Source organism: Taudactylus pleione, unplaced genomic scaffold (assembly GCF_031769625.1).
Source record: "Taudactylus pleione unplaced genomic scaffold, aTauple2 ptg000053l, whole genome shotgun sequence".
NCBI lineage: Eukaryota > Metazoa > Chordata > Amphibia > Anura > Myobatrachidae > Taudactylus > Taudactylus pleione.
In genome coordinates this window covers 34901755-34920462 of record NW_028284455.1, presented here as the reverse complement: position 1 = coordinate 34920462, position 18708 = coordinate 34901755, and the positions used below count along the sequence as shown (strand labels likewise).

The 18708-nt window shown below is 43.2% G+C and overlaps 1 protein-coding gene across 1 annotated transcript in view; it reads left to right on the top strand.

The window, feature by feature from the left end:
- LOC148535362 (uncharacterized) overlaps nt 1-18708 on the top strand; it is a 242115-nt gene that overhangs the window by 217601 nt on the left and 5806 nt on the right. Inside the window, exons 25-27 of the mRNA XM_088462674.1 lie at nt 8441-8476; nt 16953-17015; nt 18283-18348. Coding sequence (XP_088318800.1) covers nt 8441-8476; nt 16953-17015; nt 18283-18348 — 165 coding nt within the window. The remainder of the gene's footprint in view (nt 1-8440; nt 8477-16952; nt 17016-18282; nt 18349-18708) is intronic.

Sequence of the window (18708 nt, the reverse complement as noted above, 5' to 3'; positions counted from 1 at the left end):
CAGAGCTCCGTAGCGCCAGGCTGTGACTGTGCCGGGCCCGGCTCCTGCTCTGTTTTTGGGGACTGAGAAAATACTACATGACGTCTATCCCACAGTGCCTCCTCCTCCCCCTGCCACCTCCCTTACTTCTCCAGTGCTACACTACACACAGCTCTGCGGCGGCAGCGCCAGGCTGTGACTATCCCGGGCCTGGCTCCTGCACTGTTTGTGGGGAAAGACTACATGATGTCTATCCCACAGTGCCTTCTCCTCCGCATGTTGATGAAGCATCTTCCTCCTCCCTGTGCCTAGTGGTAGTGTGACTGGGGACACAGATATGAAGGTGAGTGTTCTGGGGACACAGCTGCAGTTACTGGTGACATAACATTAGAGTACAGGAACTGGGGAAACAAACATTCGGGTGCAGGAACTAATGATAAGGGAGACAGATATGGGGAGAGGGACATGAGGGAGCAGGGAAGACAGACGGTGCAGGTGCTTGGAATACAGACATGAGGATGCTGGGGACACAGTGCAGGTGCTGGGGGGATCCAGAAATGAGGGTGCTGGAGATATAAACATAAGGGCACAGATGCTGGGGATATAGAGATGAGGGTCAAAAGGGCAAGTGTTGGTATGTAAATGTGGGTAAAACTGTGAGATGAGGTCTTCAGAGGTAATTTCTGTGGTTTCTATTTCAGCATGCATTACAGGAAAGTACCGTAAGGCAATGCCCCTCCCCTGAAAAACCACACTCTCTAAAAATATACAGTATGTGTATGTGTGTGTATATATATATATATATATCTGTGTGTATATGTGTATACTGTGTATACATGTCTATATATAAACATGTGTGTGTGTGTGTATATATATATATATATATATATATATATATATATGTGTGTGTGTATATATACATATACACATACGTGGGTCCAGAAACGTTGCTGCGGACATGACACCACATTAGTATATTTCTATTATACTGCAATGCCGAGCCTGGTGTATTTCTTTCATAGATACACTGTACAGGAACTCTATTGCTTATAGCTCGGGCACGCAGTGAGCTGCATCACTTTCAGGAGAGTGGCGGATGATTTTGAAAGTATACATATATATACACACACAGAGCCACAACACCATCCATAATAAAACATTTTCTATGTATTTTAAAGCCATATGTCATCAGAGACATCTTCCATCGACCCTGCATGCTGGGCCGATTGGGGATATTGTTAGCGAGGGCCATGCTGCTGAATGCAGCATGGCCCCCGCCGTCGTTGCCGGCATCTGCAAGTGTGTATTGCAATTGGCGATGCCGGCTCCGCCACCGGGTCCAGTTGCTGACGAGGTCGGGTACACTAGACATCATCTAGTGCGTACCTGACATAAGATTGCTGGTGGGATTATCTGCTAGGGGGCACCAGTCCAAATTTTGCCTAGGGCACCAAATTGGCTAGGGCCGGCTCTGTCCCTTTATGACATCATTCTGGGGCAGTTCAGAATCCAGAGTTCTGTGACTTGTTTGCTAGTTTCTTAGGTTACAGTACTGCTTTATACAGTCTGCAGATTGGCGGATTTGTGCACAGTGGTGGTACAGGAAGCGTAACTGCGGTGTATATATTAGACCTACGTCATATACTCTCTAAGGGCTGCAAGATGGCTTAGGGCTGGTAGGAAATAAAGAAACTTTATTTTTATATAAAATTGCAGGTCTGAGTGTATTTTAAAGTTACTGTTTTATATTGCAGTTTATTTGAGGTTTAGTTGCCCTTTATAAACCTATTTTAATAGAATAAATAAATAAATTAAATATTTGCATTTCGTCTGCGACTTTATGCAAATGCTGCTGCAAAGCCTTTCCCTGATGTACATCCGTGCATCCGAATGTGCATTGTCCGCATCCGTCCATGTTGCAATACCGCTTGGTGTATCTTTAGACGAACCATTGGTCACACCATCAAAATTTGCACCAGGCCTATGGCAGATGCAGTTTCTTTGTTTGAGTATGGCCTCCTGTGTGAGTGGTCAAATGTCTCTCAGCGACACGCCTTCGACACTTCCATAATCCACAACATCTCTATGCGCCTGTTTCGCCCCCCTCCCCAGCTTTCCTCCTAGTTGCTACCCAGGAATGCCCAATATATTTCAGAGACCATGTGTCTGTACAACATCTCTGAATGAGCACCATCAGGACGCATGCTAGGTGCACCTCAGACCCATGCACATACAAAACACATTGCTCCACTGCGTTGTAAGTCAGGCCCTTAGTCAGTGTTGGAAGGTAGCATAGAAAATGGTAAAATAGCTAGAATAAGTCTCTTAAAACTTTTTTCTCCTTCATCCACTAGGGGACACTGGAGTTCAAGACAGTGGGGCATAGACGGTGGTAGAGCAGAGCCTGGCACTTTAAATAATTTAGAAGTGTGACTGGCTCCTCCCCCTCTATGCCCCATCAGCCCCAGTTTTTAGAATGTGCCCGAGAGAGCCGGTCGCACATCAGGCTGTCTCCAGCCTTTCTTATTTAGTTTTAGTTTTTAAGACAAGCATTGAGGACAGGCAGGCTGCTTACTGTGGCAGTCTGCCTGCTACGTGGGAGCCGCCGGGAAAGGCACCACACGGCTACTGCAGCCTGTGTCCGGTGACCTAGAGGAGGGGGCACACACCTGGAGTCATCGGACTCTGCGAGGACCCGCCACTGCTGACACCGGCATGTGTCCGGGTTCCTCGCCGCCCCCTCAGCCCAGCATCCCGGCCGCAGCAGTTGTAAGTATAACCACTGCTCCTGATAGCAGGAGCAGTGGATGCATAGCTGGGCTCAGTGACATAATGTCACTGTTAGGAGACCCGACAATCCCCCCCGCACGCACCCGAGTCCCTTATCGGGTAACAGAAGGTGCTAAGTGGGCCCGAAGAATGCGCTGCAGGGCTGTCGCGACTTAATGGCTCCTTCCAGCACCCGCCGCTGCTCTCAGCAGGCAGTGTCCGGGTCTAGGGCTTATCCATAGTCGGCCAGTTACTAATGTAACGCTGACAGGACATCGCGGTCTCGGCTAGCGGGGGTGGAGCTTATTACCAGCGGCCATAGCATCAGCCGCCTATTCCGAATGGCGCGTCCTGCTTATCTAGCGGCGCCATTTGTAGTCGGGCTCTCCCTCCTGCCAAGACCTCGCTACAGAAGGTACATGTGTAGCGCTGGGGTAGGCGCGCTGAACGCCTGCCGCATGCGGACGCCTACCATTTCCTCTATCAGGCTGCCTGTTCTGTGCAGCCGGCCAGTCCTGGACACGGCTTACAGTGGTCAGTGTCCGGGTCTCTGATTATAGGGAGTGGCACGATGGCAGCTTTTAGGTCCCCGTTGCACCGCTCACCCTCCCACCCTGTGCACCCGCTATGCAAGACTTCTGGATTTACTCTCCGGATAAGTGCACTCCAACTGGGCTGTGTGCACTATAACAGGCGGGCTAGGGTATCTCCAGCTTAGGAGGTAGGCAGGCACAAGTGTGTACCATTAGGGAGTCATTACACACAGCAAGGTGTCCCTATGCTACAGCTTGTTTTGCAGCACATGGAAGCATCCACAGTAGAAGAACTACAGGTACCAGCATAGCATGTACGCCGCAAGGGAGGAAGCACAAGCACTGCCTTGGCTATTTAGCAGCTCTCCTCAGAGCAGGCTTCCCTGTTATCCCTAGTCTATAGTAACAGGCTAATAGTACCAGCGCAAGGCTCGGATCCTGCCGCTGCCATTTCTGTGTGGAGTTTGTATGTTCTCCCTGTGCTGGCAGCACTGCCTTAGCTATCAGCTTCTTTCCTCATCTAAATATCAGGAGGAGATGCCGCGTCCCGCAGCTCCTGGCTGGGCTGAGCAGGCTTCCCTGTTAGCTACTGCATAGCATAGAGCTAATAGCCTTACGTTATACAATGCAGCGCTGTATGACGTCACGCTGCTACCACAGCAGCACAACTTCAGTGCTCCCGAGAGTTAGCCCCTCTCCTGTCTTGCAGGAAAAACGTTGGTTTATGCGCAGTGTTGCGTCAGGAGCCTTGATGGCTCCCCGTATTCCCGGCACTGACCGGACCTTCAACTACTCCGCTTATACGATTAAGGGGGCTAGCAGCGCTATGCTGAGAAGTGTAGCAGTTTGCGCACACACAGCGTGGTATTCATGATCAAACAGCGTTCCCTGCTTCCCTTTTAAGGACAGTAGTTATTGCTGCACACAAGCAGTATAGCTCAGGCACTACCTGCAGCAGGAAGTGCTTTAGCGCGCGTCCCTTACGCCTACCACACTGCGAGTGCTTCAGCAAGGGTTGCCTGTCCTTGTATGACAGGAGTTTAGTACTAGCTACAGTGGATAGCTGGTCGCTAGCGGTAGACTAGCCCTATCCCGCTTTTCCACTATGACACCGTGTTAAGCAGTTCTGAAAGGGGCCAGTTGTTCAGCCTATGCATCACGGCTAGAAGCGATGTGCTGACATTCTTCCAGGACCGGTGCACAAACGCAGTCCTGCCAATTGCAGCGCCGCTTGGTTTACCCAGTCAGGCTCCCCTTCGTTCTGTAACATAGGGCGCCTAGATTAATCTAAGGGCCTGTTATGTATCATGGCCTCATGGTGTATTAGCTCCACTGTTATGGTGCTGCTGCCAGAACTTATGGTCATAGCATACCCTTCACCCAAGGTTAGCACATTTTTGCGTCCCATCCCCAGGCTTATGCCTCACATTGGCTTCCCATGCATTTGTGGATACCATTTTAGGCTGGTCTTAAAACCTTTCTCCCCAGTTTTCTGTGCTTACCTTAGAAGGTATGCATAGGTGCATCTTTTTATATCATGTGTTCCCTTTGGCAGCACATACAGGAAGAAGTTAGTGACGCGCAGCTGGTGTGGTTGTTGGCGTTGCTGCCTCACAGCGCTGGGGTCTTCCTGTTGATTCTCACTTCAAAAAATGGGTTCATCTGGTGTTAAGATGGCTCATCTGAAAAGGCGAGTACGCCAGTAACAGAAGGGTCCCAGGATCGAAACCAGTCTGGGACAGCACACTGCTAAAATATCCTGCCCCTACGCCGTAGCAGAATGACGGCCACCTGCGGCACATGAGCAGTCTATGTATGTCTATTGTGCTTTATACTAGCCCTGCTGTATAACACACATGCTGGAGTGATTTTGTCCTTGGGCTCAATTCCTTCCATGGCTTCAATTATTGCTCATGTTCTAATTTTAAAATGTTACGTCACCTACTAAATTTGTATGTAGGTAAGCGTATCCATTTGTGGATATCGCTTCTTTCCTTACCGTAGGAGCAGCGGTAGGATCTGTTCTTATCAATTTATGTCTAATACCTAGCATATTGATAGAAGGAGGCTGCGTTTGGAGGCTGGACTCTCCTGATGCGGTAGTTTGTATAATGACTACGCTTTACACTATCTCTCCCTGGGGATTGGGTTGTGTGTTCATATACATATATATATTTGTGTATATGGGTAGAATGCCTATACTTCCACAATCATTAGGTTTACCTATAATCCACACAAGGGAAGCCGCCTGGGATTACCAGAAGCTGTAGGCTATATCCCTACATATTAATATTATAGGGTGGCTCTATAAACTAGTCATGTGCTGCAGCTTACATGGTGATAGTCACAATTCTCTAAGGCATTGCTTCTAGTATGGATCCTAGACATGTCACATGTATATAAAGTTATGTACTTCCACCCTCCTGGAGTTCTAGTTCCATTCCTGCCAGTTATACGGCACCCCGTTTCGGGGGACCTATTATCATTACAGTGATGCACTGGGTAGTAAACTTGTAAGACGCCCATTTCTTGTATGAATATTTCCTAATAATTGGGAAACAAAAACCTGTGTTTTGTTTAAACTACTGGGGTTATCACTATTGATATCTCCCTTCTTTACTTGGGATAACCAACTCGTTCTATGTCTAAGTACAGGTACTCTTCTCAGTATCTATTCCGGTACTACATATTATTGTAGCATATCTCAATAAAATGGGTCTAAAGTGCCCTTAGGTACAATTCATATCTGGAAGGCCTAGGGCCACTTGCCGATATAGGCAGGGTCAGACCTGAGTTATATTAGACTGGTGGGCATAAGACGCACTTCACCAATAGAAATATTTATGCAAGGATACTTAAACTAGCAGACCGTTTTTGGGGTTGTATGTATAATCTAACACTGCTATACAGATACACGTCTCTAATGGACCAGGCTCAGGTATAGAGTCCTGTTCTACGACCTTCTTGTCTCGACTAAAATTTTGCTAGTTTCCACAGTGTTTTCTACTGCACATCTCCAGACTGAAGTCTGTGCTGTAGAGCAATTGGTCTTAGCCCACTGAAGCTACTCTCTATACCTAACGTGGCGGGTTGCTGTGTGATGGTAAAGGTCAGTGACATTCTACATAGCGTCCAGAGGGATTCTGGTCGCTCAAAGGTAAGAGCTTACTAATGCCTCGGATGATGCTCCTAATTCATGCAACCTGACATACATAGCTTTATTCTCCCTTACGCACCCTAGCTGCTGTCCTAGCAGCCATCCGCTCTTTTAATCAGTTGGCTCTACACTTTAGAGTTTTCCTGGAGTGTGGGTGGTGCATAATTACAACACTGGATTGGCGACACTATTCTACTAGAACCTGTTAAGGTTCTGGACCGAAGCACACCTATAGGCTATTGCACATCTTTACATAAGTGTGATCCGCGCAGGGGACCTGGTTGGGTTCCTGTTCAGTATCTGTTGATATTTTTATCACACTCACATGGTTGTCCTAGTGCTCTGGCCTTGTTGTATGGGATGCTTCCCTATATTGATAGCTCTCCCTGGGTGGCTGTTGCATTCGTGCTGTTTTACTGTTAGATTCCTGGTTGTTTTCATACTGTGTTCAGGCCAGCAGTTGGTACTGACTACGCACTTACATCATGTTGGAAGTTGTCTGTTATTTCCTTTTAACGGCAGCATTTCAGCTCCTGTTTTATCCCTGTTTTCAAAATGGGTTGTACTTCCGTCTGACCCTCTGAAAGGTATTGTAGTCTCAATCCTCTCTCTCTCTCTTTCGCCTCGGTCTCACGCCCAGTGGGATCTCCACTCGTTGGAGACTTCTATGGTCTAGCCCTTCCACTGGTTAACAACTGTGTTGTAGTTGGACCTCAAGGATGGTTCAGGGCGACTGTTCAGTCTTGTCTTTTGCCTTCCTGCATACTCTTGTTGGGAGTCTGTGGACAGGATCAGCTCTATCTGTAGTTTGGTATTGTTATACTTTTATATATACGATTATGTCCAGCAGTGCTGGGATTCTGCTGTCTGCGGCTGCTGCAGCTGCCTGTTTAGACTCTAGTAAGGTTCTCGAGTTTGTGCTCGTTTACTGCCCTTCTCCTATGGATTCTTGTTGGGGCTCTCTGCCACCAACAGTCCGGTTTGGTCTATTTCAGCTGAGATTACAGATTCTGACGTTTCCCACCTGTGTTTGTTCTCTCAACAGCTGTTCTGTTCCTTTTGACTTGCACTGTAAGTTGTGGAATTTTCTGTGACTGTTTAGTGAGGAGTAGTGTTTGTCTCCTGTGCTACGACACTTGTTCCTCAGCTTCCGCTGGGCCTCAGGTTCTTGGCGGTCCCTGTTTCGGTTTGGCCAAGAGATCAGCAAGTTCTCCGCGCTCCCACCCGGGAGGTTGGCTTTGGGACGTCCCCACTGTCTTGAACTCCAGTGTCCCCTAGTGGATGAAGGAGAAAACAGGATTTTGGTACTTACCGATAAATCCCTTTCTCCGATTCCACAGGGGACACTGGACGCCCGCCCAGCGCTGCGTACCTGCCGTTTTGTTTGGTTTCTATAGTTGTGTGACTGCAGGGTTCCCTGCAGTGGGTTCCTCTGTTCTACTTCAGTCGGTCTTGTTCCGTTCTGTGGTCTTCTCCTTTTCCTCGTTTTTTTTTTTCCTGTTGTCCTCCGTCTCCTCTCGGGCTCAGTTCTTAAACTGGGGCTGATGGGGCATAGAGGGGGAGGAGCCAGTCACACTTCTAAATTATTTAAAGTGCCAGGCTCTGCTCTACCACCGTCTATACCCCACTGTCTTGAACTCCAGTGTCCCCTGTGGAATCGGAGAAAGGGATTTATCGGTAAGTACCAAAATCCTGTTTTTTTGCAGTGGGATGTCTCCGGGCTTAGCTAATAGCTGCCAAAGTAATATGGGCCTGATGTGAATAGGGAATACTCTTCTTAGTTTTGAATGGGCAGAAAACATTAAACTCAGAGGAGAGCGTAATGTCAATGTGACTCAGAGATCTATACAGATAGGATGATGGAATAGAATGTATACTAGTATACACGTTTAAAAAAAAAAAATTACCTTACAATTGAACTAAACAAAAGGTAAACGTGCAATACAGATTGTTTCATCAGGTTTTGAACTAAATACTGATGAGATGTTTTTTATTCATGCAGGGTTTCCCAGGAATAAGAGGTGAACATGGTCCAAAGGTACATTGTGTTGGTTGTGTAAGAATTTTAAATGGATTTAAGTTTCTGTGTAATATTTCTGATTCTGATAAATGTTTTCATATTAGTGTTATATTCAGGGTGTGCAGTCCAGGACCCTTTCTTATTAAATATACTATAATTTTTTTCTATGATGGTGGTTACTTGTGGGTACATTGTACTATGTTTACATCTCAGGTCGTGTCTATTGCACTCAAGTTGGACGCTGATGAAGCAGCTCCCAGTAACAGGCTGTGCAATATGTGTTGGGGCAGTTATTAGAAGTACAGGTTGAGTCTCCCATATCCAAAATGCTTAGGACCAGGGGTATTTTGGATATCGGAATATTCAGTATTTTGGAATATTTGCATAGGATATCTTGGGAATGGGACCCATAATTTTGTGGCTTAAACAAAGTTTGTGTACATACATGAAATTCATTTATGTTTCAAATACATAGATATAATTTGAACTGCGCTAAATCAATCGGATTGTAGATATTAGATATTTAGTAAATATAATTTATTAAAACATCTCTCTTAATAGCACAACTCTTTAGGCAGGGGTGTATCTAGGGGTCCGAGCGCCCCTGACAAACTAAGGGCCTGGCGCCCCCCTCCAATGACTGCTTCTACTAACAAAGAAAAAATAACACACACTGGGGGTTGTTTAATTCACACATGTGAAGAAATAGGGAGAGTATAATTTTTATTTCTCTTTGTAATATATATATATCTTTTATAGAACTTACTCCATTGCAAACCACTATATATAAATTTATTTATGCAAAAAAACACAGGAAAAGCTTAAAAACATTGAATCAAAAGCAAACAAAATGCATTATGGGTAAGATAATTTACATATATTCAAATTGGGCTATCTATACTGCATTACACTTTTTAACAACTGATACCTACACTCCACCTTTAATTTACTGGGATGATACATCCTCTATATTTCCCCACATAAGAATGAAGACAGTCCATATGGATCATGTCTTATTCCCAACACAGGGTTAGCCACCACCTAAAAAGATCATAGCCAGTCCCCCAAAATGAAGAAAACATAAATTTATTACACTTACACTGGGGGTAGTTCAATTTACATGCCTGTAGAAATAGGTAGACAAAATATATATATATATACAGTCAGGTCCATAAATATTGGGACATTGACAGAATTTTCATATTTTGGCCTCTATTCACCACCAGAATGGCTTTGAAATGAAACAAACAAGATGTGCTTTAACTGCAGACTTTCAGATTTAATTTGAGGGTAATTACATCCAAATCAGGTGAATGGTGTAGGAATTACAATGGTTTCTATATATGCCTCCCACTTTTTAAGGGGCCAAAAGTAATGGGACAAACTAAACAATCGTAAATCTAACTTTCACTTTTTAATACTTTGTTGCAAATCCTTTGCAAGCAATTAGAGCCTGAAGTCTGGAACGCATAGACATCAACAGACGCTGGGTTTCATCCCTGGTGATGCTTTGCCAGGCCTCTACTGCAAATGTCTTCAGTTCCTGCTTGTTCTTGGGGCATTTTCCCTTCAGTTTTGGCTTCATCAAGTGAAATGCATGCTCAATCGGGTTCAGGTCAGGGGATTGACTTGGCCATTGCATAACATTCCACTTTTTAGCCTTAAAAACCTCTTTGGTTGCTTTTGCAGTATGCTTCGGGTCATTGTCCATCTGCACTGTGAAGCGCCATCCAATGAGTTCTGAAGCATTTGACTGAATATGAGCATATAATATTGCCCAAAACACTTCAGAATTCATTCTGCTGCTTTTGTCAGCAGTCACGTCATCAATAAATACAAGGGAACCAGTTCCATTGGCAATCATACATGCCCACGCCATGACACTACCACCACCATGCTTCACTGATGAGGTGGTATGTTTTGGATCATGAGCAGTTCCTTTCCTTCTCCATACTCTTCTCTTCCCATCACTCTGGTACAAGTTGATCTTTGTCTCATCTGTCCATAGGATGTTGTTCCAGAACTGTAATGGCTTTTTTAGATTTTGTTTGGCAAACTCTAATCTGGTCTTCCTGTTTTTGTGGCTCACTAATGGTTTACATCTTGTGGTGAACCCTCTATATTCACTCTTGTGAAGTATTCTCTTGATTGTTGACTTTAACACATATACACCTACCTCCTGGAGAGTGTTCTTGATTTGGCCAACTGTTGTGAAGGGGTTTTTCTTCACCAGGGAAATAATTCTTCTGTCATCCACCACAGTTGTTTTCCGTGGTCTTCCGGGTCTTTTTTGTGTTGCTGAGCTCTCCGGTGCGTTCTTTCTTTTTAAGAATGTTCCAAACACTTGATTTGGCCACACCTAATGTTTTTGCTATCTCTCTGATGGGTTTGTTTTGATTTTTCAGCCTAATGATGGCTTGCTTCACTGATAGTGACAGCTCTTTGGATCTCATATTGATAGTCGACAGCAACTGATTCCAAATGCAAATGTCACACCTAGAATCAACTCCAGACCTTTAACCTGCTTAATTGATAATGAAATAATGAGGGAATAGCCCACACCTGTCCATGAAATAGCTTTTGAGTTGATAGTCCCATTACTTTTGGCCCCTTAAAAAGTGTGAGGCACATATAGAAACCGTTGTAATTCCTACACTGTTCACCTGATTTGGATGTAATTACCCTCAAATTAAATCTGAAAGTCTGCAGTTAAAGCACATCTTGTTTGTTTCATTTCAAAGCCATTGTGGTGGTGAATAGAGGCCAAAATATGAAAATTATGTCAATGTCCCAATATTTATGGACCTGACTGTATATATATATATATATTATTATTATTTTTTTTTCAGTTATAACACTTACTACATGCAAAGCACTGTTTATTAATTTCTATATGTAAGCAACACAGGAAAAGAGGGCATCAATAACAAACAAGATGCATTGTGGGCAAGATAATTTGCATATTTGCAAATTATCTTGCAAATAGAGCCTTGTGATTGATGTGGTGCTTGCACTCTTTTCCTGCACAGTTGACATATTGGAATTAGTGAGTGGTGATTGGTATGTGTTGGGTATTGTGGGGGAAGAAATATATTAGGGATAAAAATAAAAAAAAAATACTCTCCCTAATTTTAAATGTTTCTGATATAAAGGGACATATAAGTAGGCTAATACATAGTAACAATCAATGGAGAACACTGGTAAGAGCAGAGGAGACAGAAGCAGATCAGGGATTTTTGCTGTAGCTGACTGCGGGACACTGCTAAGAGCAGAGGAGACAGGAGATCATGTGCTAGTGATGTCGGGTGGGCTGAAACAGTGCCCCCCACCTTGGACGGCGCCCCTGGCAAGGGCCATCCAGGCCAATAGGAAGATACACCCCTGTCTTTAGGTTCCAACAAGGTAGATGCACTCAATATAAAACAATTTAACAATAAGTAACACATGTATATGTCAATCAAGAATGATGAAAAGATGGTTTTCCTTTATTCAATAAAAGGGAAAATAAATTTTTAAAGTCCCAAGAGTAGTGAAAAAACTTATCTATGTATATTGTTAATCTTCTTTAAAAAGTCTGTATCACAAGCACGTAATGAATACAAAATGTGTGTGTGATATAAAAAAATCCACTGAGTAAACTGAATAATTCCTCAAACAGGTTGTAACATTGTCTCTGTTATATTGTAACAAATAATGAATATTCACTCCACTTAGTTGTAAGACGCTACTTGTAGCTGTATTTGTACAGCGCTGCTTAACCTTGCAGCATATATGAGGGAATCCCATATCCGTTCTCCACTGTGGCTAGCACCAGGGTTCGTAGTAATCATCGGCGTCTCCATACATTCACCTTGGATGAGACCGCCGTCTCTACCCTGGTGGATAGCGGTGTTGCTGGATAATCCTCAACTGTACAGCTGCTGAACCGATCATGATTAGTTCATTGATCCAAGCTATACACAGTGGTTAAAGCGCCGACTGGTTTTGGTTTTCTCTTTATATGTTTCATATACACCCTATCCACAAAGCTTGAAGGTAATTTTCTACCATATTTTTAATACTTTTGTGCCTAAAACAAAGTTTGTGTACACTGAACCATCATAAAGCAAAGGTGTCACTATCTCAGTCATGCTAAAAATATTCCATAGGAATATGCCGTATTTCTGAATATTTGGATATGGGAGATTCAATCTGTATGCGACATTTCAGAAGACTTCACTACAAAAAAGTCTGTCTCATGTATACAAATGTCATAGATGATACACACATAATTCTTACACCCTTCCAGTAGCCCTTTATTGCTATAACAAACCATGCCGCTAGGGCAGCTACAGACAAACCAAGCCAGCAAGCCGCCAACAGACAAGTTGGAACAACCACACAGCAGAGGACTGTTCTAATGCAAAGAAGTCTAAGGCGTAAATTTTCTAAGATTCGTGTTGGTCCCGATTTGCTCAGTTTTTAAACAGGGATAGGATCGATCAAAAATGGGCGTTTTTTTCACACAAAAAATCGGGAATTTACCAAGCTCCCATGTTGGTCAGGATAGTGTTGTCTGATGGTGTATTTGATCAATCCTGTCTGTGTTAAAGCCCCGAGTTTCCCTCCCGAACAAACAGCCTGCACATATCAGTGAAATATGTGCAGGCTGCTTGTGTGTTAGTGTAATGTAATGGGTTAAAATTATAAAAAAAATTAAGTAGGGTCCCCCCAAAAGGCATAACCAGCCACGGGCTGCTCAGCCAGTCCTGGTTTATAAAAATTAAAAAAAAACAAGTAGGGTCCCCCTGTATTTTAGGAGTCAGCACCTGGCTGCTGGATAGTCCTGGTTTTATAAATAGGGGGGAAAAATTGTTTAGGGGTCCCCCTATATTTAAAACCAGCACCGGACCCCAACCGGGGTGTAATGCCATAATGCTACAGCCAGGGGACCCTATCACCGGGTCTCCCTGGCCAAAGCATTATCACCCCAAGCCGGTCAACCCAAGCCTGGGAATCTCAGGGGAGGTGGGGACCACCCAATAAATGGGTCCCCCCTCTCTCGAATACCCCAGGCTTAGTCTGAAGCCCGGGGCTCTTCCCCGCACCCCTGGCTGGTGTACGGGGTTAATAATGGTGTAAAACTAGAGAAAATATTGTATTTTACAGTGGAACTCCAGGTGCCAGCATGCCTGCCCTTAGGCACTTGTGGAACTACAAGTGCCAACAGGCAACTAGCACCCGTACCCCCAATGTAAAATAAATAGTTAAAAAATGACAACACGCACACACCCATGTCAAGTACAACTTTATTACATACAACTACTTACCCTACTCACACATACTTACCTGCTGCCAGCTGTTCTGTCCCTTTCTCCAGTAAAATTCCAATGGGAGTACCTGCAAAAAAATCCTATACTTACCTCTATCCTTGCGCCGGTCTTCGTAGCATCTACGACACTTTGTAAAACAAAAAACGAATACCCGTTTCATGCCGGACAAGTATAGGTATGTGTGTTACCACACACACCTATACTATGCGAAATGACAGATGACAACAGTCATCTGAAATTCACACGGCCGGCCAGCCAATCAGGGCCACTTTACATGTAGCGGCTGCTCATTGGCTGTGATCCACGTGTGTCCTAGCCCAGTGGTTCCCAAACTTTTTGAATCTCGGTGCCCTAGAGTATCAGAATTGTTTTCATGGCACCCCTAAGCCAAAACTTTGTTATTGAGAAATTCAGAAAAAGAATGTAGTAAAGTGAAGTAAATTGTGCTTCCTGTCATCCTTATGTTCAGTTATGTGGTGGTGGACAGGTTTGCGCTTCTGTTTGTCCACATATTTACATTACATTGACCATACATAATTTGATTTGGTGCTGGACCACCAACCTGAGGCACACCTGCAAGTGTCCGGCGCACAGTTTGGGAACCACTGTCTTACCCAATGAGCGGCCACTACATGTAAAGCGGTCTCGGATCGAATAGTAAATTCCTGTGTTGGTAAGAAATTATATTTTCACCCGAAATTGCTATATCGGAGCAACACAAATCTTAGTAAATTTATCCCTAAGTGTCAGTGTAAATGAAAGGACCCTCTGTTCCCCAGCCTTAGGAGTATCAAGGCTCTTTATAGCAGAGTATATGCATCTCTTTGCCAAAAGGCTGGGGAGAGCCCCTCTTTCTTGGGGTCAGCAAAGCCCTCCTTCAAGAGTCAATTTACAAAAGGGTAGGTGTATTGGAACATAAGATGCAAATCCCAACCTGCACTCCACAAACTGTAAATTAAGAATAAAAAAGTACATTATACCACCATAGTACCACCATAGTACTGTTGCTGAATGGTAAACTGGAAAAATTGTAATTATAATTTCTGTAATTTATTTATTACTAGAAATTCCTACAGTGTGTACTCCATCTACTTATATTAATCTATATAATAAGCGAGAAAGTGTCTGTCTGTCTGTCTGTTTGTCCTTTATGCACGGCCAGAGTTTTTGACCTAGCTCCACCAAATTTGGCATGGTGGTGTAGTTTGTCCAGCAATATGTTTTTGCCTAGGTTTGAACTTCATTAGGCCCACACACTGTCACACAATCCCTAAAAATGGGAACACTCAAATTACACAGAATCCGGGGCTGGCTCCAGTGGAAATTGGCAATCTGTCAAAAACCTGTGTGAAAGTAACCTCAGTGAGCAAGTGTCAAACCTTGACTCATGCAAGTTCATATTGAATCCAGAGTTAATCGTTTTTAAAGTGACCATATATATTATTCAGCCCTCTGTGTTCGCATGCAAGGACGTAACTAGAACTTTGTGGGCCACATAGCAAGATCTTAAAATGGCCCCCCCAAAGGTAAAAATACATACATTTGCCCCCACACAGAGCCCATTCCTGTTATGCCACACAGATCCCATTCAGGTTATGCCACACAGTAGTACCCCTTATACACATTATGCTGCGCAGTACAGTAGTAGTGCCCCTTATACATTATGCCACACAGTAATAAGTGGGGTTATAGGCGAGGACAATGTAAACAAAGGCTGCAGGTGTACTTCAGGGTCCAGTCTTCATGTCGGGTATCCCAGCTAGCCTATATAATAAGCGAGAAAGTGTGTGCGTGTGTCTGTCTGTTTGTCCTTTATACTGTATATGGCCAGAGTTTTGTACTTAACTCCACATAATTTGGCATGGTGGTGTAATTTGATCAGGATTAGGTTTTTTGGCTGTGTTTGAAGTTCGTCAGGGCCATGGAGGTCTACCGTGGAGTCTCTGGTTTGAAATTTTGGTTTAAGCAAGTTCACACAGGATGTCTTCCAGTGCCTAACACTGCACTGATCTGAAGGCACAGGCTGATATGTACTAGTGGGGGGCAGGTAGAGCTCCAATGGAAGAGCAGTGAGTCGGAGGATCACATGTCACCTGCATTGACAGTTTCTCATTTCCTCCTAGCACATATAAATGAATAGATAGGTCCTTTTCAGGGCTAAAATAATGTTGGCAAACAGTGGGGTTCTTTTCAGGATCAATGGAAAGAGGTTATAGGCGAAGACAATGTAAAAAATGATGGGTGCAGATGTACGTCAAGGTCATTTTTCAACCCAGGCAACGCCAGGTATCCCAGCTAGTGAATATATAAACAACTTCAGATGTGATGGATCCACTCCACTTCTTCTCCCACAAGGTGCTCAGCCACAATAGATATATAGATGCTGTTTATATAGCACCAACATGTTGCACAATTATAGAGACAAACTGAATATTTTGAAAACTGTACAGAATCAAACAGTGAAGCTGAAGTCCAGGAGGCCCTGCTTGCCAGAATGTACAATCATAAGGGTATGTGCAAAGTAAAATAAAAATAAAGCTGCTGATTTTCACAGTGAATTAGAGCATGTATATATCTTACATAAGGAACAGATAATTTCTTCTTCAGAGTATAGACGGCAGCTCTATGCCAACTCAAATTGAAAGTGTATACAAGTGTACGGGCTGTAGACCGCAATTAGATGCACCATCCTGTTGTGTGCTTCAAAAGGACCGTAAGACTCGATCCAATTAGGTGCAAAGGGGGTAAATTGCTGTTGCAACGGCATATAATTCGCCCCCCTCACGGCCAAATCTCACCTCGGACTTAATCCACAAGTCCAGCGGTACCATAAGTGGGGCATACATCCACACTTACTCACGCTGAACTCAGACTTGATTGGATCAAGTTCTAAATGTATTTTACATAAATTTTTAGGGTATTGCATTTTACATAATTTTAGGGTATTGTATTTTACATATTTTTAGGGTATTTTATTTTACATATATTTAGGGTATTGTATTTTACATAAATTTAGGGTATTGTATTTTACATACATTTACGGTACTATATCTTACATACATTTTTAGGGTTTTGTATTTTACATACATTTAGGGTATTGTATTTTACATACAATTGGGGTATTTTACATATATACAAGAAATATGATCTACTGGAAAATAAATATTATCGTCTTTTATCAGGGAATAAGAGGTTACCCTGGAATTAAAGGAGAACAAGGAGTAGCTGGAGACTATGGTGATGATGTAAGTTAATAATTATTATACATTAATTTAATCTGGGCAGATGGGGAAAAAACTTGACTAGGTTTGTTTATGTTAACAGTAAAACACAAACATAATTAATTTAGGAAATTCAGGCTGATGCTGAGGCATTAGCGTCCAAAAACTCCAAATAACATGCGTTAAAGGAAAAAACCTCATTTACATGTATATTGTGAGTCGCACATATTATAAGATATGTATAACTCAGCATTGTATGTTAAATGCATCTAAATAATTAAAGTGTGTGATACAGTATGCTTTAAATATATCATGATGCTATTGAAATGCCATTCATCATCGTCAACATGGTAATGATGGCTGGTGTTAATAAAAATAATGATAACAAAAAAATAACAGCATGGCGCTAAAGTGTCATCATCTCAGTGCTGGTTGCAGCTTTAGTGGCGGAACCCAACGCTGTTGCCCCCTGAAATTGCCACAACCAGCCCAGACTATGAACTCTGATACTTAGATCACTTTTTTTTTAAGGGTGGGGTGCACATCTTTTTAAAAATGGATAGTAGTCATAAAAGGTGTATCTGTGACTTATAAAGGGTGTGTTATATTGACAGAAATCCCACTAACATGATTGGACACTAAATCACATGACCGTGCATTATTTCCCAATGACCGCACACACAGCCCAGCATGTCCGCATGCCTGAACTACTGCCAGCAGTCACCAAAACCTCATCACAGCCACAACACTATCACTGCACGAGCGTAAACAATAGCATCACTCACTGCCTCACTGACAGAAATACACATTTCAACTGTTTTAGTCACTTATCCAGTTAAAAGTTTATTCATTAAAGATAATTGAAATTAAATAGCATATTCTGAACAATATTTTCCTCTTATTCTGTATATGTTTCACCCTATATCATCTCCACATAGAATTATTTAATCACAACAGGGGGCATTTTATAAGATAGATATACCACTCTTAGGTGTGCAGTCACGCTCTGATATATGCACGCCTTGGCTGGTTGAACTCAGGCATGCGTATTTCAGAGAGCGATCGCACATCCGAGAGTAGTATATCTATTACATATATCTCCTCAGAATTAGGACATGAACTAAGTTCTAGACATTATATTACTTCCCATTATTGATCATGGCCACTGCCAGGCAATGAAATCCCCATGAATAGATCCTTGTATATTAGTAACACATAACCCATATACATATATAACTGGTAGATGTACTGTTGAATACTATCTCTGCTTTCTTAAATGTTTCCATTATAGAATTCCCAGCCTGGAAAAGAAGGGAACAGTGGCCCCAAGGGATATGCTGGCCCTCCAGGTGATCAAGTATGTGATTGTTGTTAAATGTTGTCTGAATTGCTTCCATTCCATGCCATCATTGGCACTAGGGGAGATGGGCATCAGTGATTTATTTCAGTTTAAATTATATGTTGGTTCAATCTATAATCTAAATGTCTTAAGTGTCCGACTAGCACTTGCAAGTTAGATCTGAGGGGAGGTCTCACCCTCCTCAGGTATCCTCCCTCTGTCTGTCTCTGCTCAGCTTAACAAAGAGTGAATCCATACAGTAGTTAGGGCTGCCATGGAGTCTGAGGTATTTACGCTTCCACCCAATTCAGCATAGCTCGCAGTTGTATAAACATGCCCTCCCTGAACGCTGCCTACATGAAAGCACCATGTTATACC